This window comes from Muntiacus reevesi, chromosome 3 (genome assembly GCF_963930625.1).
Source record: "Muntiacus reevesi chromosome 3, mMunRee1.1, whole genome shotgun sequence".
NCBI classification, from domain to species: domain Eukaryota; kingdom Metazoa; phylum Chordata; class Mammalia; order Artiodactyla; family Cervidae; genus Muntiacus; species Muntiacus reevesi.
In genome coordinates, this window is record NC_089251.1 from 74597251 (window position 1) to 74624467 (window position 27217).

The 27217-nt window shown below is 43.4% G+C and overlaps 1 protein-coding gene across 2 annotated transcripts in view; it reads right to left on the minus strand.

The window, feature by feature from the left end:
• PRKCE (protein kinase C epsilon) overlaps nucleotides 1-27217 on the minus strand; it is a 535687-nt gene that overhangs the window by 309807 nt on the left and 198663 nt on the right. For both annotated transcript variants that reach the window (XM_065929344.1, XM_065929345.1), the window contains exon 3: nucleotides 17498-17561. In XM_065929344.1, coding sequence (XP_065785416.1) covers nucleotides 17498-17561 — 64 coding nt within the window. The remainder of the gene's footprint in view (nucleotides 1-17497; nucleotides 17562-27217) is intronic.

Here is a 27217-nt window from a genome sequence, read left to right on the forward strand (position 1 = left end):
TCAACAGTTTAAGTGGCACTTACTGAATACCTACCATATGCAATAAAAAAAGAATAAAGGAGCTCTTATTTTAATGACACTGAAGGTAAACTGATCTTGGGCACCTGACCTTGAGTAGGAAGAGGCCATTTATTAAGGGATGGGTTTGAGGGCATTTCTACTCTTCCTATATTTTTTTTTTCTGCTGTGTGTACATGTATTTTTTATGATAAATAATAAATGTGCAACCTAACACATGGGTTATGAAACATTACTGCAGAACAGGTAATTACATGGCATATTTACCCAAATCTATTATATATCATAAATTCTTTTCATTGTCTTTGCCACAACCCAGTAGGTGATAAATTATATACATATTAATTTTAAAAAAATCACCCTGTGCTTTTTCAGAATTACCACCCAAGGTTGCAAGGATTGCCTTTGGGAGTCAGAACCAAATCAGTCTCTTGTGTCAAGCCCACACCCACCCTAATATGAGCCCCATCATGAAGGAGCATTCAGTTCAGTTCAGTTCAGTTCAGCCGCTCAGTCATGTCCGACTTTTTGCGACCCCATGGACTGCAGTACGCCAGTCTTCCCTGTCCATCACCAACTCCCAGAGCTTACTCACACTCATGTCCATTGAGTCAGTGATGCCATCCAACCATCTCATCCTCTGCCGTCTCCTTCTCCTCCTGCCTTCAATCATTCCCAGCATTAACATTAGGCAATAGCTCAGCTTGTTGTTTTCTCAGTCAGAAAACCAGTGAGTAGGAAGCAGGGCTCCCCACTTGGGCTCTGATTTCCTGAAAAGCCAAATCCTCATTGCTTTCCCTACCCAGACCCTTGCTCTGCTCCCACCCTTTTTAGCAGAAGTGAAAGTCTTTCTGAGACAGCCCACAAGACTTGGCATCAAAGACCTCCGTTACTCACTGGTTCCTGCCTACCCCTCTTAAAACAAAACAAAACAAAACAAAACAAACAAAAAAAAAACGCTTGTCCAGGACACGGGTTAAGGAGCAGCCAAGAGGAGGTCATTGATCTCTGTCTCCAGGGCTCAGCGGCTTTGGCACAGGGAGGGGCCAAAGCTTTCCAGATGTTCCACTGAAGGGCTGGACTGGAGCCAGGGGAGCCCTGCAGATCTACAAAGAGATGCCTGTTCCCCAAGTGTGCACCATGCGAAACCAAAAGCTCTCTGAAGAGAGTCACTGCCCAAGTGGGCAGGGCCTTCCCAGAGCTTTCTGACTGTTCCTGCTGTCCTCACTCACTGCATGTCCATGGCCGCCACCCAGCTCTGGTTCTCCACCACTTCCACGACACACCCTCCCCCAGCCCTCTCAAGCACACACATTCCCCCCAAACTACCAGCTCTGGTTTCCATAGCAACAAAGCAAGAGCCAATTGGGTTTGTAAAAGCAGCAAATTTGACAGCGACCATGCAGAAGGAGGGAAAAAAATAGCCTGGGAAATTCTGGTCTCACCCTAGAAATCTGCCTTCACAGAAGTGCCAGCCCATCAGGGGGCCCCAGTTACAAGTCTAAAAACTGAGCTCTCGGATCCCCAGGGCGCAATTCTTTTTCTCCAGCTCCACCCACCCTCTCTGGAAAGGAAAAGGCCAGAGATACACTGAACAATATGCTGCATCAGTTTGAAAGTTATTTGAATAGGAAGTAAATCATGAATACAGCATTTGGATGATTACAAAGCAATGATATCATGACTACTACTAACACCACTGGCTTAGTCATTCACGGAACAAATATTTTCTGAGCACCTACTATGTGCCAGGTACTATTCTAAGTTGTTAGACATACAATGATGCACAAGATAAAATTCTTGCCCTCTGGAGTGTACATTCTAGAGGGACAAACATAACAAGTGAACAAACAAATTATAAGTTCAAAAGACACCAAGTGCAATTTAAAAAACAGCTGAAAACCAAAATAAATAAATAAATAAATAATTCAGAGAGTATGTTTTGGTATAAAAATGGAGGCAGTAGGATAATGTAAAAAGAAAAGTAGATTTTCTGTAAGCATGTATGGCGTTTTACTTTCAAAATGTGCTTTCATGAATGTCAACGCATTTTGCCATCATTCACTGTAGGGATGCATCAGGATGCTCATTTACCCAAGTAGAAACAGAAGCACAGATGTGAAAAATGAGTTGTTTCAAGGTCCAGCAAGTTTCATTCTTTGGATTTCCATTTATCAGCTGGCCACAGAGAAACTGAAAAGATTAGCCACAAATTAGTCATAGATATTTGCTTCCCAGGTGGTGCAATGGTATAGAATCCACCTGCCAATGCAGGAGATGCAAGAGATGCAGGTTTTACCTCTAGGTCAGGAAGATCCCCTGGAAAAGGAAATGGAACCCACTCCAGTATTCTTGCCTGGAGAATTCCATGGACAGAGGAGCCTGGTAGGCTACAGTCCACTGTGTTGCAAAGAGTCAGACACAACTAAGTGACTGAGCACATACACACATTTGCAACAAGCATAACTGCCTCTGAAACAATAAGAAACAGATGAAAAGCATAATAGAAAAATGCACCAAAGCAATGAATAGATATTTCTCAGGAAAGATAAAAAACCTGTAGGTACATGAAAAGATTCTCAATTTCATTAGCAATCAGAGAAATACAAATTTAAAGTATAATGACATACCACCCACCACACTAGCAGAAATTTAAGTCTGATAACACCAAGTATTTGTGAAGATATAAAGTAACTGGGAATTGCAAACAAGTACATTTATGTCTGGTGGTAGCATCCATTGCTACAGTCACTTTGGAAAACAATTCATCATTACCTAGTAAATAACTTATCATTACCTATTGGACATACAAAGACCTTTTGAACTATCAGCTCCACACCTAAGTATATAATCAAAAGAAATTATAGGTGCAACGTGCCCCAGAACAGCAAAAACTTGAAAACAACCCAGATGTCCATTAATAGGAGAATGGATAGGAGAATTTTGCTATTAATAAATGGGATAACATGAACTATAGTCACAGTCACATCAATATTGATAAATCATAAAGAATATATAGGATAGTACTATTTAAATAAAACTAAAAAGTAGAGAAGACAAAACAGTATATTATTTAAGGAAATAAGCATATAGGTGGTAAAAATCACTAAAAATGCAAAAACAAATTAGCACAAAATTCAGAATAGTATTGGGTTGGCTAAAAAGATGTTACAGAAAAACCCAAAAGAACTTTTTGGCCAAAACCAAATAGTTACCTTTGGGGAAGAAAAGGCAAAGACAAGGTCAGTGAGGGCCCTGAAGGTTGCAAAGGTACTGGAAATGTTCTTCTTTTTAAAATTTGGCTCATAGGTACATATGATCATAGTGGAAAGGAGGGAGGGTAAGATTGATTTAAATTAATCCCGAGACAGATTGATTCAAGGGAAACAATGACAGAGGATATATTTTTCTTATGTCAAAAACATTATCACTTGCTGGTTTTCTAAGGCAAGGAAGCCTGGTGAAGGCCTCACGCAGTATAGGAAATGAGTGTTAAATCTGAAGGACAACTGGTTTGATTTCTGCTTTAAAAAATTAAAAATAAAAGCAAAACAGGTCCCTCTTCAGGCAGAACTAGGTGATTCTAGTTGGCCTGGCAGAGTGGCTACAAGGGCCATAATTATAGCCAGGGAGAGGTCAGGCAGCTAGATGGCCATCTATAATTAAGCAGGTGAAGTCTGTTTTCCATGCTCCAGGCACACTGCCGATAGCCCCGATGACCCCAAACCCCCCATTACAGGCAGTTCTTAATTTTCACAAGTTTTGCCTTCAAACAATACACTGGCCAAACAGAGACAGTTGCCATTAGACAGCAATGACATTTCACAACAGTGCTCTCTGCCTGCAGAGACTCGGAGCCACTTCCACACTTTTGTCACATACACCTGGACAGCGATCACTCACTAATTCCAGGAACAAGTATTTCCTAAGCACCCCTGTTCACTGGCACTGAGGCCATAAAAGAACAACAGAGACCAAAATAGACACAGTCCTGGCCTGCTCAGTGTTTAGAGTCTAAAGAAAGCATTTGTGCATTTATTGAAAATTTTATTGCTCCTGCCCCTTTTTGTTAAGTAAGAATGATGGATAAGGGGAAAAGGGAAAAGACTGGCTCTTGTGATAAGATGCATCTTTTCTCCTTTAGAGAATACAGCAAATCAGCAAAGGGTCCTATTTTGCCTCAGCTGTACCCTTCTAGCATTTAAGGAGGTTGACGGGTGACCAAATGAGAAAAGAAAAAATAATAAGATGCTGGAATTATTACTAAAAAATTGTGCCTACACAATGGGACATTATGAGAGGATTTTATAATATACTTTTGTTTTCTGGGAATGGAATCTTCTATTATAACATTTAACTCAGTTATTCAGACTTTCAATTCTTTGCCCTTCAGACATGTGTTTTCTTTTTAGAAAGGTATCACGCACAAAATTAGGGGACTGCAAACCTGACTGTTGGTCCTTCATGCATGAGAAGGTTAATAAGGCTTATGATTTCATCTTTCTAAAAGGGTTGACCTTCTCTTTTCTTTGGGGGGAAGAAAGAGCTAGTTATGTGATGGCATCAAAACCACCACCTATGTGAAAGCTCTAAAGATAATTTCAACCATTAGATAAAAGGTAGGTCAATACTGGGGGAAGGCAGTCAACCACCTTCCTGGTACCCTGACCTCACATAGGCAGTAAATGGTTCAACCTGTTCACAGCAATCATCAGCCACCATAGTGAGAAGCTATCTACCCAAAATCAAACTCTTTCTTGGGGCAAGAGGCTAAAGAGGCAAAGAATCCTCCATTCCTTTCCACTTCTGTAGCTTCCCTGTAACACCCTCATAAGTCTGAGGAGAAAACCATTACCTCTCAGTGGACACGACCAGCATGATGAAATGATGTTTTCCTTTGAGTCAGGGATCTCTGTTGCTCTTTTTCCTTCTCGCAGATGGGGCTGCTCACAGACACACACCAATGGACCACTTTTTAAGTGAACTCCACGTTCATCTCCATATGAGAGAGAATTAAGGAGCAAAATTGGTGTTACAAGAGGTTATTCCTCTTAAAAGCAAGGCTTCCAGGATAGGTTCACACAATTTGGGGTCCAATCAGATAGAATCCTTCCTTAGATCTTTGGAAATAAGATTCAAATTTCAACATTTCCATTTTTGACTAAATTTTCCAGAAATGCAAAAACAAATTAGCAATGCCAAGGTCCAACTTACTCTCTTTTCCCATCATTTCACTCTTTTTCTCTACCTCTTTTTCCATGTAGGCCTTGGGTTTTTTTTTTTTTTTTTCAAATAAAATAAAGTTGTTTTATTATCCTCCATTTGTAGATACTTAATTGATGTTATGTTACAGATACTCTGTTACAGATACTCTGTAATAACCTAGAGGGGTGGGAATGGGCAGGAGGTAGGAGAGAGATTCAAAAGGGAGGGGACATAAGTACACCTATGCTTAATTCATGTTGATGTATGACAGAAATCAAACCAAGATAGTAAACCAATCATCAATCAATTAAAAATAAATAGATATTTTTAAAAAGAGAAATCTTTTCTACAATTTTTTTTTAAACGCTCACTCGGTTTCTATTTGAATACCTACAGAGATTGAGAGCTCCCTATTTACTGCTGAAATGTACTTAACTGCTAATGAGTAGTTACTAAACTAAGCTTAAAGTTCCTCCCTGTAACTGCTACCCCTCTGGTCCCTGAGCTGCCCAAGAGCCATGGGATAAGCCTTTCCCCTATTCCTCTTCGCCACACTTTAAGTTCTTAAGATACCCAATCATGTCTCACCAACTACTCAGGATCCCATGCTTCATCGAGGAATGATTGAGTCTTGCTCCTTGGTGTCAAGTATAGAGAGAGATGAGGAAACACTGTCAATGACTCACACCTGTATTTAGAAAGTCTTCAATCTGAGACTCCAAAACCCCAAGCATCCACTAAATCACAGCATCTTAATGCCTTTGATGCAATCCAGTTGAGGGCCAGAAAATTCATTCACCTTCAACTGACTGGTTAGAAGCAGGGCCAGGAACAGAATCCAAGCTTCTGATTTCAGTAAAGGGGTTGCTCACACTGCACTTCATCATAGAGCTGCTTATGCTGAATGCATTATAACTAACCAGGGGCCATGCGCCCAGCATGATGAGGCCCTGTGATGATGAAGACTCCTGTGGACTTGCTTGGAGCCGCCACGATAGCTAGTCTCACAACGGCTTTGGGTGATCTGAGTCCCCAGCACACAAAAAGGTCCAACTACAGAGATGGCCCTTGTTCCCAGTCTGGCTGTGTGTGGTCCAGATGGCAGGACAGCGCCCTGGGCTCAGCACTGCTGTATCAAAGGGTCAGCCAGGAACCTCATGTGCACCGGGCCGGCTCTCAGCTCGAAGCCCGTGTTCCAGAAGCCTCTGCCCTTGGATAATTTGTGGCTCACTGGGGTAGGCAGGGTACAACCAGGACTCTAGTTATAGATACAATATAAACATCTGAGTACTTGCTTGTATGGAAAGACACAGAAGAGTGTGGGAGCAAAACCAGTGTGTGAACCGGTGGGTTGGAGTGGTACAGCTGGCGTGGGAAGGTCCCCAGGAGGCGGCAAACTTGAAATCAAATTTTGAAAGAACAGAGAAGTAGTTGAATTAAAAGGGAGGGGATAGGATATTATAACTGGGGACTTGGTGTGTGTGAAGGCCCTGAGGTGGCCTCAGAGCACCCCTAATAAGTACCAGGCATAGTTTAACCACGCAGGTTCACTCCCACCCGTGAAATTGATTGTATACTGGAATACAAAACAGCCAATTATCCAAAGCAAGGTCAGACCAAACACCTCGTTTATCTCCATAGTTTCCTTTTAAAGTGACACTTTCTCCTGTTATTTCATTTAGGCACACATTCATTTGTGCAACAAGTTAAAAATTATGCCCCTACTGTGTACCCAGCACCTAACAGAACTCCCCCTGCATTTCCACCTCCATTACAGGGAGGTGCAACTTGCCTGCCTCAGAGAAGGATCACGGAGAGGTAAGTTCTAGCAAGGTCCCTGGGTGAGTTACTTTAATTAAAGCCCCAGGAACCGGGAGAAAATTAGCACAGTGGGGTCAGATTCAAGCACCACTCAATACTTGAGGGTATTTATAGACAAGCAAACACAAAAACAAAAAATCCAATATCCTGACTGGTTGCTTTTTGTTTTCATGGTATAAATTGGTGCCTGTTCTCCTAGCTAAAGAACACCGATGCTATCCATTTTGACCTTCTGCATGTGATTAAAGCTGGGACTGGAATACCAGCACCCAGGGAATTGCCTACCTCCCTAAGAATATGCCAAGTGCCTTTCCAGCCCTTTTCCAGAAGAAAGGAGAAGGTGGGGGGAAGGATACTAAACAAAAAAGGATTGAAAGTTCTTGATTTTGAGGACAAAATGATTGGAAGTTGGGGAAGACAAAAGCAGATTTCTCTTAATTTTTAATCCTATAGAAACTGAATCACAGGTCTTAGATTCTTTCACTACTCAAAGTGTTGTCCAAGGACACGTGGCAGGTGCATCTCCTAGGACCTAATGAGAAAAGCAGCAACTCAGGCCCCACCCCAGGCCCACTGAACCAAATCTGCATCTTTACAGGATCCAGGGGATTCACAGTCTTAAAACTCCTTAAGCCTCAGTTTTTCCATCTGTAAGATAGGGATAATGAAATGGCAGATCCATTTAGGCTTTAAAATAATCTCTGTACAGAGATTTGGCTTAAAAATTTTTGTCCTCTCTCCCTTCCTCCTTCTAGGTGCCCAGCTCTGAGCAAACTTATCTTGGTTTTAATTCAGCCCTGCAGAGGGCCATAGCATCATTAGTCCCATTTCTCTTTCTCTTTGTATACCAAGGAGGCCACGGAGGTCCAAGTGAAGCAGCTGACTTGTTGCCAGACACATCCTAGCTTGGGAGCTCCTTGAGGGCAAGACCTACATCTTTTACATCTTGGTTTCTCCAGCTTTTGGCAAGGGGCCAGGCAGGCAACAGACTGCATATACATCTGTTGAATCAGCAGTATATCCAGTAATTAACTAATTGTGGAACAAAAGCTAAAGTGCAGGTGTCTATGAAATCCTAGTCCCAGTAACACACAGATACACCTGAAAGTGGACTTTACTTCTCCTAACTTCATTCTTTCTGACAGTTGCCAAAGAATTTACACCTGGCTATTAGTTGAAGCCATGAGTTTCTGCTACAGACAACAGTCCTCTGAACTAAACATCACTATTAATTTTCAGGAAACGGGCAAACTTGAGTATCTGTAGAGTATAAATAACCCACTGGCAGCCAACGTGCTCTACTTAGCTAGGCAGAAGGGACCTCAGCTAGTGAAGTCTCCCAGTCTGTGGAGATGACTAAACTTGGAACAAGAAGCAGCTGGCCCTAAACTCTGGAGAGCACTGCCTGGTGCTCATAAAAATACCTGCATGGGACTGTCCATTCAGAGGTGTGCAGCCTCTCAGCAGCAGGAGTGGCCATGAAGAGGCCAGCAGCTTCCTGGAATGAACGCTCTGGGAGCATCATTCATCCATCACTTGTTCCATGGAGTCTGGGTACTTGGCCCACCTGCCTCTACATGTCAGAAGCACATAGCCCTTGGAGACAGGCACACGCTGACAGTGTCCTTAATCTCAGCATATCCCACTCCAGATCAGAGATGTCTTGAGTGACATGAAGTGGGTGTCATGCGTTATTTCTGAGCTCGCTGCCCTTAGACATTCATGCTGTGGATTAAGCAGGTCATTCCTCTCTACCTAGGTCTTCTGAAACCTGCCGCAGCCTGTGTTCATGGGCAAATCACAGTCTCCATGTATATGGGAATGGTAACATTTCTACCTAATTTGTTTTTTTTTTTCAAATTTTCTAATTGTTTTAACAGCTCATGCACATCAAGTGGGAAAGAAAACCAAGATTATAGACATTGACAAGAATGGTTCCCCTTTTTCTAAATTCACCCTTTCCCTTCTCCAGAGACAACTCTGGTTCCCAGTATGTGGTAGATCATGCAGAGACAGCCCACACACCCCCAAGCATGTCCATTAGAAGGGGCCCAGGTGCCAGGATATCTGTTTTCACTACACTTCTTGGTCCCTGGTATAGGGCTTCCCTGGTGGCTCAGAGGGTAAAGAATCTGCCTGCATTGTGGGAGACCAGGGGTCAATCCCTGAATCGGGAAGATCCCCTGGAGAAAAGAATAGCAAACCACTCTCACATTCTGGCCTGGAGAATTCCATGAATAGAGGAACCTGAAGAGCTGAGTCCGTGGGGTCACAAAGAGCTGGACACGACTGAGTGACTAACACACTTTCTGTGTCCCTGGTACTGAGAAGAGTAACTGCAAAAGGTGCCCAAATGGTTCTATGTTGAATAAATTAATGTGTAAGTCATAGGTATGCCCAAAAGGTTCACATTTTGGTAAATCTATTCATGCATGCATGTGTGCTAAGTTGCTTCAGTCGTGTCTGACTCTTTGCAACTCTATGGACTGTAGCCCACCAGGTTCCTCTGTCCACGGATTCTCCAAGCAAGAACACTGGAGTGAGTTGCCATGCCCTCCTCCAGGGGATCTTCCCAACCCAGGGATTGAACTCGCATCTCTTACATCTCTTGCATTGGCAGGGGGGTTCTTTACCACTAGTGCCATCTGGGAAGCCCTAAATCAAGTACTACTCTGCCTTTATTTTTATCTTCTGATTGGACGTGCCTTCAGTGGACAGTGGCTCTGTTTCTTCAACCAAGAAAAGAGGATAACTGTTATTATCTGCCTTTTAGGGCTACCATGGAGCTGACGAGAGCATGTGGAAGTACTGGAGGTTGTCATTTATTGACTGCATACTCCAGAAAGAGCAGTCCCCCTATACCCTGTTCTCCCAGTAGCTACCCAAATGATCAAACACATCACAGTGCTTACTGGTGCAGTACTTGCCTTATTGTGTAAGAGTACAGATGCCGTAGAGCAGGGACCATCTTCATTAACTCTATACTCCTAGGGCCTAGCATTTCTTAGATAAGTAAATAAGAGATGCTTCAAATGAGGGTCAATGAGGAAGAAGGGGAGATAGGAGATTCACAGACATTCGTTTTCAGCTATATGTACGTGCACAAAAAAACACACCTTCCCAGGCCCCCAAAAGCTCACACCAAAGGTTTATAATACAGGAGGAAGATAAAAGGCCCAGTGTGAGCAGCTTGAATAAGATGGTGAATGCACTTGATTGTGAGAATGTGAATGTTTCAATGAAGCTAGGTAATAAGAAAAATCAATAAAACTGTCAGCACTGGCCAATTTCAACTGGATAAAAGAATAAAGTAATTGGTCTTGAAAGACAACTCTCTAAATTAAGTTAGATGAATGGAAATACCCTTTTGTTTTAAGCCAAATCACAAGGACATCAACAGCAGTAAATGATTAAATTATAAGCCACTTTGACCCAGTATGATCTGAGCTGCAAACATGAATTTTCCAAAACGATCTTCTTTGTAAGACACAGAACTGATGTCTAGGAAGACAACAAAGACAGAATCGGAGGCCACACCAGGATACCCGGCGCTTGCTTCTTGACTAAGGATCTATTATAAACCCACTCTTTCTATTAAACTTATTTATTCAACATGACTATTCCTCCTTCAATTACTTCATTAGTAAAACAGGCACACAAGTCAATAGAAAATAGAAAATGCACATCTACGCTCCCATAATAGCCGAGAGGAAGGAGGCTTTGGTAGTGATCCTAAAGAGCTCTGCTCTCCACACACTCAGGATTCAATTCTGTTTTTCATCTGCTAATGGTTGGCATTTGGTGTTGTTAACTGTGGATGATTCATTTCAGAGGAACTGCTGTGCATCTCGAGCCTGTCTGGAAGGAAATGAGGGTTTCTTGGCTTATTTCTCATCAAGCATTTTAGCATTGTCTCTCTTTGTGACATTATAAACCCCTTAATGGGAGTTTGGTCCTCACTGCTTTCAAGCTGACTCTCCCTGTCTCATCTGGTGCATATGGCCACTTCCAGGAACAAGCATTTATTCCATCAGGACAAAGGAGGGAGCCAAAAATCTGGAAATTAATAGGCCCATTCCCTGAGTCTTGAGTTGCAATAGCAAGTGAATATGTGGGGGTGGGGGTGGGGTGGGGTGCACACTGCAAGAATAATGTTTTTGAACATCTGGCTTGGTTAATATTCACTCTTATCAAATGCTGAGGCTGTTTTCTGTTCTCCACATGCTACTGGAGAATCCAACTTGTCCACGAATGTCTGGGGACCCTGTGGGGGTGAGCAGGATCACAACCTTATTGCCAGAGGCACCTCACAGGAGGGAGACCCATCAGCTCCTTGGCGCAGTGCCTGACTTTGAAGTCCCTTTTTCGGTGGGTAAGGGGTCCCTTTAACATATAAAGCAATGTTTCTCATTAGAGACTGAACAGAACTTGAAAAGGGTGAGAGTATCAGGGCTTGATGCAGGGACACCAGTTAGATAGGCTGGAGAGAAGGAGAAGGTTTAGGGTGGTAGCAGGCTTACCGTGGGACTCCATGAGATTGCTGAAAAGACCACAGAAGACCACAAAGAAAAGAGCACAAAGAGATGCCTGTACTGGTCTTGTCGTTTAAATCACCTAAGTCCCGTGCTTAAAAATGTGCTCTCTGCCATAACCCAGACTTGACCATACTTGGCCTAGAACATCCCTCCTCCTTAGGGGCCAACGTGAGTGAGAGGCCTTGACCATGAAGACACATCCAGAAAGAGCTGCCTTCAATCTTCAAACACAACTTAATCATTTATTTCATTTCCTTGTTTGAAAATTTCTCTCTGCCACATTGACGACTGTCTTTGTTTGGAAGCTCCTTGAGAATACAAATGGCATCTATTTAATTTATAGTGTCTATTGAGCCTTACCAAAAAAAAAAGAGCTTCAAAGCTGTCTTTGATAATGATGACACAGAATGACCTTCCCACTTCTTCCTTGTCAATCTGGTATACCTAACTTTTTCTTTTCAGCCTTCAAGCTTTGCTTCTTTCTTGAGTTTCTCTGGGTTATTCTAAAGCTTCAACTTATTCCCCTTTGGAGAACTCCTGGTAACACCAATTAAGCACTCAATGTGATATTATCTTGCATTTGTTCTCTAATGCTTTTGTCCTGCAGGTGTCATGGATTCCTAATAGAATTGCAAGCCCCTTGAAGGCAAGTGCCATGTGCTCTTACAAATGCTATTTCTCATTTTCCACTTCCCAGTTCCCAAATTCAGCATGGACACCAAACTTGTCATATTCACTAAAATGCATTAGTGAATACTCTTCTTCTTCTGAATGAATGATCCTGCTTAATGATCTGATCATCAGAAGGCACTGGATTAAAAAATGAGAAATTCTAAGAAAAACAGTAGAATTCTTATAAGCTAAAGATTCAGTGGAACTCTGGAATTGGAAAGATGTTATCTAGATAAAAACCACCAGTGGCAGAGTGTCAAGAGGAAAGCCTGCCTCTCTATTTCAACCCTGAAGGCAGTGTTCTAATGCCTACCTTGGACACAAGGTAAGAAAGATTATTAATCTACTGGGATTTGAGTCCAACCAAGACTTAGTTATGGATGCATCTTACAGACAGCCTGAAAAGGAGCTGACCATTCCTAAACTGGGACCATGTAAGTTTTCATTTCATTTCAGTGGGAAAAAGATCTGCTTATTTATGAAAGGGATTCATTGGGTCATCTTTGGATTCAAAACTAAAAACTTTACCTTCCTCTTTCTATAAAAAGCTTCCTGAAGAAAAGAACTAAACTGTTAAAAGCAGTGAGGAGGTTTTGCCACATAGACACAGGGGGGGCTCATTATTGGGGCCCTAATCCAGGCAGGGCCCTGAATCATAGTCAGGAATCAGAACCAACAGGGTCTTGTGGTAAACTGTTCAGCCTTGGGCACATCACTTGACCTCTCAATGTCACCATCTCCCGCCAGGAGATGTATGTACTTGCTCTACACACATAATCATCTTAGAAAGAAGCAAAGCACGTTTGATCATGTCTACCAGTCTGTGCAACTTGAAAAAAAGTCTAGAAGAGAGTTGCAAAGATGAGATAAGATTTCTAAACTCTCTCTTCAGAACGGTGAAGGAATTTGATTGATTCAACCTGAAGAAGAGAGATTTAATAACCATCTTCGAATATACGCAGGGTTTTCCACCCAGGGCTGATGAGAGTGTGGGGACCACATGTTCTGTCTGCACTGAGCAGAGAAGGTAAAAGCCCAGGCTTAAGAAAACAGACATTTATAGCATTAAGGGCGACAAGACATGGACAAGCTAATGAATGTTCTTCTGGGGAATACTTCAGTGGGAGAAGGGTGGTGACGAAAGAGAAATAAAATGGGACAAAACTATGGGAAAGTCCAAACTCTGCAAAAAAGCAATCTCATAGCCCCTGAAAGATATAGATATTACTCTATGAATTTCCTCTTTGGCACCTTGCTCTATTCTTGGACCTTTTGCTTATGCCATGCCCCAGAGTCAGAAACATGCCCTCAAACTGTTTCCCTGGATACCCTGCCTGCTGCTCCTTCCAGAGCACTGGGTTAGAGCGTTGCTCACCCCTCTGCCTTCAGGTCTCCAGGGCCTTGACGATATTGTCAAGCAGCCCCTTCATGTGAGTACTCTGTCCTTAAAGCAGTCCTATCACAGTATCAAAAGCTACTACACATCCTATTAGCCCCATTGATGGCTGAGAAATCTGAAGCTCTAAGCTAGTAAACACTGGAGCTAGGATTTAGGAGTCCATCAGTCAGCGCAGTCCACCGGTCCACTGACTAAGCGATTTCTAAGGCTCTCTCTTTTTACTCTCTCCTCTCCTCTCCCAGAGATGAGACTGAATGCTTTCTGAAGCCTATGGCAACAGAAAAAAGAAAACAGGGCTTGCTTTTTCATCCACCTCTTCATCTTCCACTTCCACAATATGTACTAATTTCCCAACCTGATCTAACTGCAGTATTTATGACGGATGTGCCGCAAAAATCTTTCCAATTGTTTTTATCTTCATCATTTTATTGGAGAAACAGTTTGGGGACCCAAACATACCACTGAGATCCACTTCCTGTCCTTTCTATTATTGTCTAAACTCTGAAAAACTCTCCTGGGTGAACATGACACCTGGATGGAAGGTGGGAGAAGAAGAGCCTAGAAATCTCCAGGTCAGACTGATTGCCCCTCCTCTGGGAGTCTGCAAATGATGGCTCATTATCATATTACTATAAAGAATAGAAATAATATACAAATTACATCACAACAAAGGGAAAAAGTTAACTAATGCCCACAACAGGAAATAATTATTTGCACAATTGAGAATTACATACATTGTTTTTTATGCTTCTGTTGCCTAGGCTAATTATGCTCTGATTTAAGTACCTGGTGAGTCTGTAGTGCTGTGTTTACCAGGAAGGCCCATGGTCATTACCTATGATAAAAGCAAACACTAAGAGGCACCGGTGCTTCTCCCATTATCCAGTGGGTAAAGAATCTGCCTACAATACAGGAGACACAGGAGAAGTGGGTTTGATCCTTGGGTCGGGAAGATCTCCTAGAGGAAGTAATGGCAACCCACTCCAGTATTCCTGCCTGTAAAATTCCGTGGACAGAGAAGCCTGATGGGCTAGAGTCCATGAGGTTGCAAAGAGTCAGACACGACTAAACAACTAACGCACAAGAGGCACCCAAGTCTACAGCAACACATACAACATTCTGAGAAGGTTTACTGCATGGGATAATGTAAGTAAAGTCCTTGGCACAGTACCTGTCAACCCCTTCTACTGGTTACAGATATTAGCCAGCTTTCAGCTTGAGCTTTGACAGATGTCTATTCAAATTATACCAAAGATCAAAACTGCATGACCAGAAATGACCTTAACTGTTATCCAGCCTGACCCCATACGTCTGAGGTTAGGTCGCCTGGTTTAGCTAAAGCTCATACGAGTCAAATCCCATTATGATGAACTACACAGGACAAGCAAGCAATGGAATTTTATTAGACAGTTAGAAATCACATTAACTCCAGCTCTAGCAGACGTAAATGTCCAGGCTTTCCACAGTGTGTTAGCAAGAAAATAGAATCCTTTGGCACATCCCAGAAGAAGGGGGTGTATTCACACAGCCTCACCCCCACATCTTCCCCTGAGCTCTTTGCTATTTGCATGTGGTGTAAAGTTTGTGCAATTGCTATGAATATCTTTTTTTCCATTGATGGGACTGACTGGAGCACTTGAAATAGGCAAGCTGAAGGGATGCTTGATGGCAGAATAATAGAGCAGTGAAAATGTCAGCTGTGCCTCATTGCAGCTCTCTTTTTCACCTTTTCTCAGAATACAGAGTCAGGAATTTTCACTAAAGAGAAGGACTTATAAAAGAAACAATGAATGTCCGCAGTTTGGGTGTGACAAACCTGGTTTTCCCTGGACCCTTACCATGCAATCAAGGTAGCAAAGGTTGTGGCTACTTATTCTCCATTCCTCTTCTCACCCTCCCAACCTTTCCAAAAACAAAACCCCCTTTGAACCACGAGTCCTCAACATCCCAGAGCAGGACTGGGAGAACAGATGCATAGAACACAAACAGAATGCACCAAGATTAGCTTCTAGGAAGAGATTGCTGGAAGTCCCTCCCACTATCCAGAGAAAGAATTCCAAATCCAGGAACAGCAAGAAAAAAGAGGAGAAAACTTCTCCTTTTCTTCAGAGCAACACATGCTAGCACTTTACTGAGTCTGGCATGTGTCAGCATTTCCAAAGTAAACTCTGTTTTCTCTAGATGAAAGAGATAAAAAAAATAGACTAAGAATTCAGTCCAATGAAAACTGCTTTGGTCATTCACATGCAATAAGCTGTAGAAGCAAGAAGAAAAAAAACAATTGCCTCTGATTTATTTATTCGTTCATTTGTCCAAATCCTTTCCTGCTAATGTAAAAAAAGGACATCTTCTATAATTTGCAAGTCATTAATTTTTTCAAAGGAAAAAATAACCAAGCCTCCCACTGATTGCCCAGCATATTAGCACAGGAAGTACATATTTAATTAATTATCCTGTTGCATATAGAATTATGTAAGGGAAAGGGGGGATTGATTTTTCCCATCAAATGTTTCACCCATATTTCTAACCAGGATACCACTATAATACTGTGAAGTATGGTAAATTTGGGATCAGTCATTATGTTAAAAGTAACACAAGGCTTTACCTTACTGGGTGCTTTATTTCTTAATCCCATTTTATTATTTTTTTGCCCTTTTGCACATCTTGAATATTTCATACTAAATATTGTTAAATCTTCAAATCTCCTACAATAGTTTTCTATTCTGGGCTGTTCAGAGATGAGAGTAGAGAAGGAAAGTTGGAAATGCTAAAATGTAATTGCAATAAAGAGCAGAAAATGTAAGAGACCAATTTTGGAAGGATGTTTAAAGTTTTAAACCTATGCCAAATAATTGAGATCTATTATAAGAGAACTGACTTCTATTATGAGCTCCATATACACACAATTACTGAATTATTCTGAACACCTGTTGAAATCAGGTGTTAACAGTCAAATAAAAATCACCAGGCACACCTGTCAAGTGCATCATTTGACCAGCTCCTTTGAATTTGCTTGCATAATCCCCCTCCATTACAGAACCTTAAACTAGAGCTTTATCCCTAAAATTTGGGGGTTTTGGCTTTGGCTTATATTCCCCAGGATTCCAGGGAGATGCTGTAAAAGGTCCAAGTCTTCCAGCCACGAGCTGTGCCTTTCCCTGCGAACCACAACCTCTAACCTCTATCTTTTCTCATTGCCAAGAGGAACCTGCCTTACCCATCCCATCTTTCTGCCATGACATTAAAGCCAACCATTCTGTCCCCTGCCCTCAGAGAGAAAAGGAGAGGAAAGATGGTCCCTATCACTAAGTTTCAGTCCTAATTTCCAACCTCCTTAGAGCCCAAGTCTGCCACCACCTCCCTGTTCTTAAGTGCATATGTTCATCCCAAACTCCTAATTTATCCCTCTTTATAGAAGTAACATTTCTATTAAAGCTCTAAGAAACAGGATTCTGAAATTTGACACCTCATTTATTTCATTTCTGACTACCCTTAGACCAACTGGCTTTACTTCCGTCCCACTGCACACACACACAAACCCCATGCGAGCTTTCTAGGAGAAGCAGCCGCCCCTCCAAAGCCTGCCTGGGCATCTGCGCCTGGGAATGCCTGTTTTGCTGGTCTGACTCTGTAAGACGAAAATCTTCCCTCTGCTCCACCAGAGCTAACAGATGGCTGGTCTCTTTTGGTATATAGGCGTAAACATCTTCAAAATAACCTTTTCCTTTAAACGGTGCCACTTAATTACATGTCACTGTAATATGTCCCAGCCAAAGATGGAAGGGAGAGACCAAAAGACAAAAGGGTCAATGGACGAGAACAATGACGAGAGGTCACACTCTCCTACCTTCACCCGACGACCCCGAGAGATCAATGATCACATACACTCTTCCTTCTGGCTCCAGATCAATCTGCAATTAAGAAAATGACAGTAACTCTGTTAGTGCATCATGGGGGCAACCTGAGAGTTCATGACACTTCCAACCCAAACTGCTAAAACCTAGAGTCACAGCTCCATTCAATCCATCAACCTGCAACATGGAGAGTGCTGGGTGAATTAGGGATGAGGGAGAATCAGCACTTATGGGATGTCTAGTATGTTCCAGATGCACTAATGATGAGGTTTGATACATCCCCAACAGGTAGTGCCATCCCATGGGTTCCCAACTGGAAGCGGTTTTGCTGCATAAGCAAAACATGACAACACAAGGAACTGCACAGGGACACTTGACACACGGAACACTTATGGGGCGGACACAAAAATATCTGGAGACATTTTTGATTGTCATGACTGAAGAGGGAGTGGTGCTATTGGCATCTAGTAGGTGGAGGCCAGGGATGCTACTAAACATCCTGCAGCAGACAGGACAGCCCCCACAACAAAGGATTACCCAGCCCCAAATGCTGACAAAGTCAAGGTTAACAAACTGTGCTATCCTGTTTCGCAGATAAGGAAACTGACCTCACCATTCCAGGGTAAATGGCAATGAGATTCAATGAGATTCAATGCCAAGACCGTCTCCAGAAGCCCCTGTCCTTTATATGACATGAATTGCTCATGGGAGATTTAAAAAAAAAAAAAGCAAAAGACATTATTCCCACTCTCAAGGTGCTTATAATCTCACTGGGAAGTTAAAAACAACAACAACAACAACAACAGAAAACAATGCCAAACCCAGCTTAATGATGAGGAAAAGAATTAACTGATATAAAGTATTCTGGTGAACCTGAAATCAGTATAAAAGAGCAGCCTGGGTGAAAAAGGGAAGGCATTCCAGATGAAAGCAACATCATAGGCAAAGGCTGGGCATGTGAGTGGTGCATGTGCAGAACTGAAGGGCCCCATGCTCAAGGATGTGCTGGCACCTGTGTTTGGCAAACCCCAGCCTCTACCAGGGTTGGGAGAAAGCCAATCCTACTAAATTCTTACCACCAACCTTCTCCACCCACCCTCATACCCTCCCTCCCCACCTCCCAATCCAGCAAGCTACTTCTATACAGAAGCAGGCTGATGAGCAAGGTCAGAGGAGCTGGGCCTCTTGTAGTCAATATCCTTCCGAGGTCTGAGTTGTCCTTAGAGAGTGTGTGTTCTCCACGAGAGCAGTGACTCCGGAAACCCTGGATCACCAAGTAGCGCTGGTACCCACCCTCGCCTTCCATCTGCCTGTGCAGAGTTCCAGTTGGCTCAGTCGTGCCAGGCTGGACTCCTCAACAAGCTGTGAGTCTCTTGAGGGAAGGAACTACTAGCCCCTCCCTTTCTTTTCCATGGTCCAGCAAAGAGCAGGCACATATTTAGCAAGTACTACTTAGGAAGGGTCAGTCTGGTGAACACCTCCTTCTCCAAGGTCAAGGTCAGTTATTGCCTCCTTTCTGAAGCTTTTCCAGATATTCCCAAGTCAGAATGAATTACTCTTCACTTGTGTTCTCATAGTACACACACATATCTCTATCACAGCCCCTATCAAGCTATAATACATTGCAGTATGTCTCTATCATCAGCCTGACAGAAACTATGACAATCCTATTTGCACCCCCCAGTGTTTGCTTACTGTCTGCTGGCCAGGAGACACGCCCATTAAGCCTCTGCGGAAGTGGGGAAAGGCTCTGTGTTCCAGAGCCTATTCTGGGATTATTCACTCCTTCAAGCCCCTTCCCTAGGCAGGCAGGAAGGTAGGTGCTTTGTACTAAAATGGTATTCCAAAGAGGCACGAGGGGAAGAAGAGGTAGCTATACCTGGAGCACCAGACACTATGAGGAAAAAACTCACGGTGAACTGATGCTGTTTGTGTCCCTGCCCCCAACATCTCGCTCCACTCCTAATCCACATTCCCTGAGCCATGTGTGAGCCCCACTTTCTTTCCTGACTCAGCCTTTCAGTGGTTGACAGTTTCCCTCAGAATTTTAGTTCCACCCACAGGGGTCTTTGATGCCCCTCCCCGCCCCAGATGAGGCCCCAGTGATCTTTTAGGCACATTCTCAGGGCAGGGAGGGAGGGCGGGCAGAAAGCTCTCAGGTAGCTCCACAGGGGCAACTCACCTGAGCTTGAGATCGAGTTCGGGGTCCAAATGGGAGCCAAAAAACACACTGATGATGCCAGGAGATGACTCTCTGCACCCCTTCTGCCCCAAGAGCCCATGATTTTTAGGTTTTTGGAGAAAGAAAATGTTCTCCAGTGTTCTTACCACTAGTACTGTCCCCTGCCACAAGCATAACCTGGCCCCTGCACTGAATTACAAACAGGAAAACCATCAGTCGACTCTACTGAACAGAGCCCAACCAAAATCCCGTCCCTGCCACAGTTCAAAAGTCTCAGGGGCCCCCTTGTCCAAAAGCATGGAATTTAAATAATGTATGCCTCTTAGAGATTAGATCATTCCTATTAAACCCTGCCGGCAAAATGAAACACTTTCTCATATCCTCCAAGTCAAAGATTTCCCATGACTGTGGATTTCATTGGCAAAGTACAATGGTATCTGAGAAAAGCAGGGAGGGAGACAGCAAAGGAATGAGATGGGCCGCGTGGCCTATCGGAAGGCAGGCTGCATGCCTATCTTTGCAAAAGGGGAGTGAGAACTTGTGTCAAGGGGGAACAGGTCATTGATGATAAAATGTATTAGGATATTAACATTCAAGATAGCAATCAGAAACCATTTTAGCATCCACTGCTGCCTCAATGCCGATGAACTGCATTTCCAAACAGAAAAATAGAAATTAAGCTATTAAACATGCCAAGAGCAACAAAAAGCTTTGCAGCCTGGGCAGATGGCCGCGGAGTGCTGGCTGAGCCCCAAGCAAGCTGAGTGAGGAGGCTCTGAGAATCCATCCAGTGTGGTGTGACTTCGACGTGGATGACTAGAAAGGTTATCAGGTACAAAAAGGGGTGGAATGCGTTGCAACTTCATAGCCAAATTAGCTTAATCACAAATTCTGCTCACAATTACGTGGTCCGGATAATGAAGCAATGTAGGTGCCCAGCCCTGCAAAACCCCTGCAAGCTGAAAGCCAGCATCACCACCAGGCAACTGGCACTACATAAAAGCAGGCCTCCTCCCTCCTCCCAACCATTCCCAGAGTTTATTCTCAGTTTCTTCTCCCAGACTTCAGGTTTCTCCCAATTCTCCCAGAGGCAACCCCATTTGTCAAATCGCCTCGAATCTCATGGCTTTATTTGATGCACTTTCCCAGATACTATCTCCGTTTTTTACTATGATTCTCTTTCAACCTTCAGCTGAGGCCAGAAGCAAAGCAGTAGAACTGTGGGGGAGATAAACACAACCTTTAGAGTCAGACCAGGACTGAATTCCAGTTTTGTCACTTGCAGGTCAGTCAATTATGTATTCTCTTTGAACTTCAATCTCTGTCTTTTCATCTGTGAAACAGGTTACTGTGAAAATTCCACGAGACACATATACAAAGCACTTGGCACTTAGGAGCTACTCAGTATATAGTGGTTAAGAGTGAATTTGCTGGCTCTCCGGCCTGAAGCAAGAAACTATCTCTTCTAAGCTTCAGAGTGCTCCTCAGTGAAATGGAGCCAATAACGGGTCCTGTGACACTGGGGCTGTCCTGATGTAAAATGCAAAATCTATGTACAGTGCATAGTATGGTGCCTGGCACAGAACACTCAGTAATTGTTGCTGCTATTGTTATTAAAGGCTTCCCAGGTGGCTCAGTGGTAAAGAATCTAGCTACCAATGCAAGAGATGCAGGAGACTCAGGTTTGATCCCTGGGTCAGGAAGATCCCCTGGAGGAGGAAATGGCAACCCACTCCACTATTCTTGTCTTGAAAATCGCATGGACAGAGAAGCCTGGTGGGCTAGAGTCCATGGGGTCACAAAACAGTCAGACACAACTTAGTGACTGAGCCCGATGACAGTTGTTATATTAAAAAGTCAAGTATTTAAATTCGCTACTTAATCCGATGTAATGTTCCTTCCACTGTATCGAACTCTCCCCACCCTCCCCCACCACAAAGCATTTTCTTGCCCAAAGTTGATGTTATTTTATATACTCCAGTACATTTGATGACTTTACAGTGCTTTGAGTATCAGATGTAGAACCAAGGTGAGAATGCTGCACTCTCCCCTGGCAGGAAACCTAGGGGCAAAAAATGGCTATAGACCCTGTTCATCAGAGGATCATGAGGTGATTATTAGATAAGAAGCGGAGGATGATAACATACTGTCTCTACTAGGCCTGGGACACTGTACTGAGTTTTTCACCTGAATTAGTTCACCCAAACTCTTGTGAGGGCTTCCCTAGTGGCTCAGATGGTAAAGAATCTGCCTGCAATGCAGGAGGCCCAGGCTTGAGCCCTGGGTCAGGAAGATCCCCTGGAGAAGGGAATGGCAACCCACTCCAGTATTATTGCCTGAAGAATCCCATGGACAGAGGAGCCTGGCAGGCTACAGTCCATGGGGTTGCAAAGAGTCAGACACAATTGAGCAACTAAACAACAACAACAATCTCCCATGAGGCCAGTAGTACATATTCCCCACTTTTCAGATTGACAAACTTGGGTTCAGAAAACTTTCAGTGGGATTCCCACACAGTGCTGCTGCCTAGAGCACACAGGAGAGATGACTTTGACAGGGTTCCCATCTCAAGCCCCATCCAACCCAGGATGGGCAGCCTCTGGCTGTCCTCTGTGGGTTCATTGTCCTTCTCAGGTGCAACTGACTGGCTCCCCAGCCAGGCCAGTTTAAGGCAGAGCAATGCCCTGAATGCCTTGCCTATCCTCCCTTTCCCCCACTTGGGGAAGGTCTGGGCATAAACAAGATCTCCATTCCTGCAAATTCAGTACAAAGCAATAGGGAAAGAGCTCAAACCATCGAAACCAGCAAAAAGTCATCTCTGGAAAGCAAAAAGACCTACAGGCACTTTTTTGGACGGTGCCTGACCTTTCACAAAGTCCTTCACAAGCATTATTCATTGATTCCTCACAATTAACCTGTAAGGTAACAAGTATTACTAACAACATTGTAAGGATGAGAAAACTGAAGTTAAGGAAGATAAATAGACTAGTGAGAGCACACACAACTGCAGGGGCAGCGTTCACACGGTGGTCTCTGGGGACCAGTCCTCTGGTGCTGAACTGTCAGGGATGAGTGGCAGAGTCAGAACCTGCCCCCTCAGTTCCCAACTCTCAGCAACCTCTGTTCCTCCCACCACACCACACCTGTCCAGCAAGAACTCTGACCACTGGACTAGCACCCCACCCATGCAGCCGGTTTAGCTGTCACTGCTGTATGTCACTGTGCATGCCTGTGTTTGGGGGTAATGGGGTTTGAGACAAAGGAGGTAAAAAATTCATAGTCAAGCTTCCCCTAACCATAGGCTCCACTTTCACTGAAGACCTCGAGGCAAACCTCTCCTCAGAACAGCCCTCAAAGGTCACAGAGGCCCCATCTGAGTTTCACTTCCTTTTCCATCTGTTGTCAGGCACTAGGGCCTGGAAAGAAGCAAAAGGGAGAGAGTGGGTCAGAAAAAGATGACTCCAGAAAGGAAAAGGAGGAAAAGAGGCTGCATCACCCCTGTTACACCAAATAAGTCCTAAATAATAGCCTGTTTCTTTTATTTCCTGGAGGAGGGTGGGGCGTGAGGGAGGAGGAAGTGTGAAGAAGGAGGGAGAAGACTCAGGGCTTCTTTCCAAGGCAGAGGACCCACTTCCCAAGGCCTGCATCCTCTTTATTGCTGGCTCTTCTCCCCTGGAGACCCCTTGGGCACACTACCATCCCCAGAGGCGCTGGGCATGGAAGAGGCAAGCCAGACCTAGCAGGAGATCTTCAAGCAGCAGGTGGCCTGCCTCCTAGCCACTGCTTCTGGAAGGCAGTAAATGTGGAGACCGCAATGGCTGCTCTTGAGCAGCTGCTGGGTGCTGATTTTGGAGTTAGCAGCCAATTAAACTAAAGACTCTTCATTAGAGGAGTTTGCTGCTAGCTTGATGGGTAGAGTGCACTGGCTTGTTAAAAAGCAGAGGGTGCACATGTAATTAAATAATTTAAGAGTTCCACTCGGTTCACAGGTTTCCAACAGTACTTACTTTCATGAAATAAGGGGAGAGGAGGATGGCTTCTATCTCAAACGTTTTCCGTGGTAGTGCAAAGATATTATGAAGACTTTCTGTATATCTTGCAGGGCAAAACTCTGCCTATCCAGCACACTGGAGGGATTTAATAGTATTTATAAATGTTGGTGCAGTGGATGAAAAGAGGATCTGCACAACTGAATTATGGAGATTATTTACTTGGGAAGCCATCACATAACCACGTTCATGTGTGCTCTGTCGTGTCTGACCCTTTGTGACTCCATGGACTGTAGCCTGCCAGACCCTGCTGCCCATGGAATTTTCCTGGCAAGAATATTGGAGTGGGTGGCCATTTCCCACTCCAATATTCCCCACTCCAGGGAATTTGCCCAACCCAGGGACCAAACTGATGTCTCCTGCACTGGAAAGCCATCAACCTGGACACGAATGTTCCCAGTGACTTCATTCGTAACAATCAAATGCTGGGAACAGCCCAAATGTCCAAGAACAGATCAATGAATAAGTAAACCAGGCTGCATCCATAAGATAGACTTTTCCTCAGCAGTAAAGAATGAACTCCTGGTATACACAACAAACCGAATGCTATGGGAAAGAAGCCAAATACAAAAGAGTACATACAATATGGTTCAATTTACATAATGTTCTAGAATAGGCAAAACGAATCTATCATGACAAAAAGACTATCAGTGATCTCCTGGAGGTGGAAATGAGAATTGGATTCAATGAAGCATAGAGGATGACGAGGATGAATGATTTTGAGTTTTGTATTTTACAATAGTAAAGTAAATATTCAATTTTTTAAAAAGAAGCACAGAAGAACTTTTGGGGAAGATGAAACTTTTCTATATGTTGATTAGGTGGTGATGACATGAATGTATACACTTGTTAAACCACATCAAGCCACACACTTAAAATGGATGCATTTCTTGCATGTAAATTAAACCCCAATAAAGTCGTTTTCAAAAAAGGAAAAAAAGAAGACATCATTTCACCTAAGGATTGCTCTACAATTTTCCTTTAAATAATAAATCATCTTCCCACCCTCAGGGCATTTAAAATTTCATATTCCATTTTTTTTAAAAAAAGGGTTCATTCAGAGTTTTTCAAGAACACATCTGTCACCCAACATAATGCACACCTACCTGTGTAGGCATATATTCACACACCCACCCATGTGTGCAAAACACTCACAGCCACCTTCTCTTGTCTTTCTGTGATCAAAATACAGTAAAAGCAAGAAAAACATCCAAAATGTAGGTTCTCTGATGAATTATTTAAACCTGTCTTTCGGTGTGTGGATTTCAATTTCTTCATATGCAAAACAAAACAAAAAAAATAGGCCAAATGTTCTAGAATGGCTTTTAATGACCTCAAGGACCTAAATATCCATGACCAGGAGACACTTGAATAAATCATGGGAAATCATTCGGCAGGTCACTACGCAAGCCCTATAAAAAGAAGGAAAATATCTAAATGTATTGACCTATATGAAACTATTTCTGGGTTATAGCAAGTGGGAAAAAAGTATAGTGTGATGGATATATTATGCCAGGCTATCATGTGAATAAAATGGGTGAGCATATGGGTATACAAACACATACACACTCATACTCGTTAGGCAGAGATTCTCTCTAGAAAGAGTCTTAATCAACAGGAATAGAAACTGTAGGATTGAGGGGCCGGAAATCAGAAAAGGAGCACCATTCGTTACTCTATGCTCTTTTGAACCATTTGACTTTTAAAATCATGTTCCTAACCTGTTTGCAGGGCAGGAACAGAGATGCGGCCCTAGAGAAGGGACTTGTGGACACCGTGGGGGCAGGGGAGGGTGGGACCAGCTGAGACAGCAGCATTGACATATGTATATACCACCACATGTGAAATAGACAGCTCCAGGAAGCGGCTGTGTAGCACAGGGAGAGCGGCTCAGGGCTCTGTGATGATTTAGAGGGGTGAGACGGGGGACAGGAGGGAGGCTTACGACGGAGGGGATGTATGTACACACGGCTGAGTCACAATTTGTAAAGCAGAAAGTAACACCACATTGTAAAGCAATTTTACTCCGACTGAAAAAAACTGTGTCCTTGTGTGAACTTGCCATAATATTTAAGTCAATACCTTTTTTCACTACCTATTTCTAACCTCCCATCCCCCAGAGAGTAGCTTGCTTCCGTTCCCAGACACATCTTAAATAAACGCCCCTCAAAACTGGCTGACACATTGCTTGCCCATCCCCCGTAACCAGGTCCCAGATACCAACAGAGCAGCAGCCAACATCTCCGTGTGGAAGCCCTGTTGGCTGAACTGGAGGCCTGTTACAGATTCCAGCTCCCCACAGGCCACAAATGGAGTCAACTCAGCTAGCACCTGCTTCCTCTTTTCAACAGGCTCAGAAATAGACCCAGAGAGCTGGCTCCCTCTGATGACAGAGGTAGCTAAAAGCAAATAAGTCTGTGTATATAGACGCTTTCCTGAGCTGAGAAAACATCCAAAAGTGCCAAATCTAATGCCAAGGGTGTGCAATGGCTTACTAAGTATTGCCAGGTCAGGGTGTCATTTTCCTCTCTTCTTTCAGGGATGACAGTATATGTGTAAACCATGAGAAGCTGCTGAGTGCAAACAGTAGGAAATGCGACCATGTACCTCCAGTGTTTTGAAATGAAAAATACTCACTACCCATCTGCACTTTGCATTTTGGTTTACAATGCTCTCTCTCACTGAGTAAACTTGTATCCATGTGTTTTATTCCATGTTTCCTAATTTTTACACTAAGCCAATCACAGTGAATGAGTGTCAACGCTCTGAAGATAGCCTAACCCCAGCTCTGCCTGTCACAAGCTGTGTGGCCCCTGCTTCAATTTCTTCACCTACACATTTAGAATGTCAGTGAGACCTGTTTCAGAGTGTTGTGAGGATCAAATGAGAGGGTAAAGCACTTGGAGCTGGGTCTGACACACTGCTAGAATCCTCTCAAAGTCAGTTGTCATTAGGGTTATTGCCTGCCTAGACTTTGAGACCTTCTGGGGAAGAGTCACATGTCCCTTTTTGGGGGAGGAAGGGTCCACAGTTCTTGATCCAGGACTGGGCACATGGCAGGGAATCAGTAGAGACTCCACGCGGAATTCAGTGGATCCACGTGGAACTGAGCCAAGCCTCAGTCAGGAGCTCAAGACTGTGCAACCAGAAAATTTATCTCCAGACCAGGAACTCTTCTGTCTTTATAATATCATAACTTAGCAGGACCTTCACCAATGGCTCACAAAGGTGTTCAGTTCCTAACTCCCTTCAAAACCTAAGACATTATAACTGTTATCTAACAATCTAACACTTTGAGCATCTCAAAAAGAGAGACTCATTTATTCATGCTAACAATCACAAGTCTAATAAACACCCTTTACTGAGCACTTTGCACATGTTATCTGGATGAGAGAGAGTCTTATCTTAACCATTTCAGGAATGAGAAAACTGAGGCTCAGGGATTTCAGTGGCTTGCCCACATCCTCACAGCTTGAAGAAGG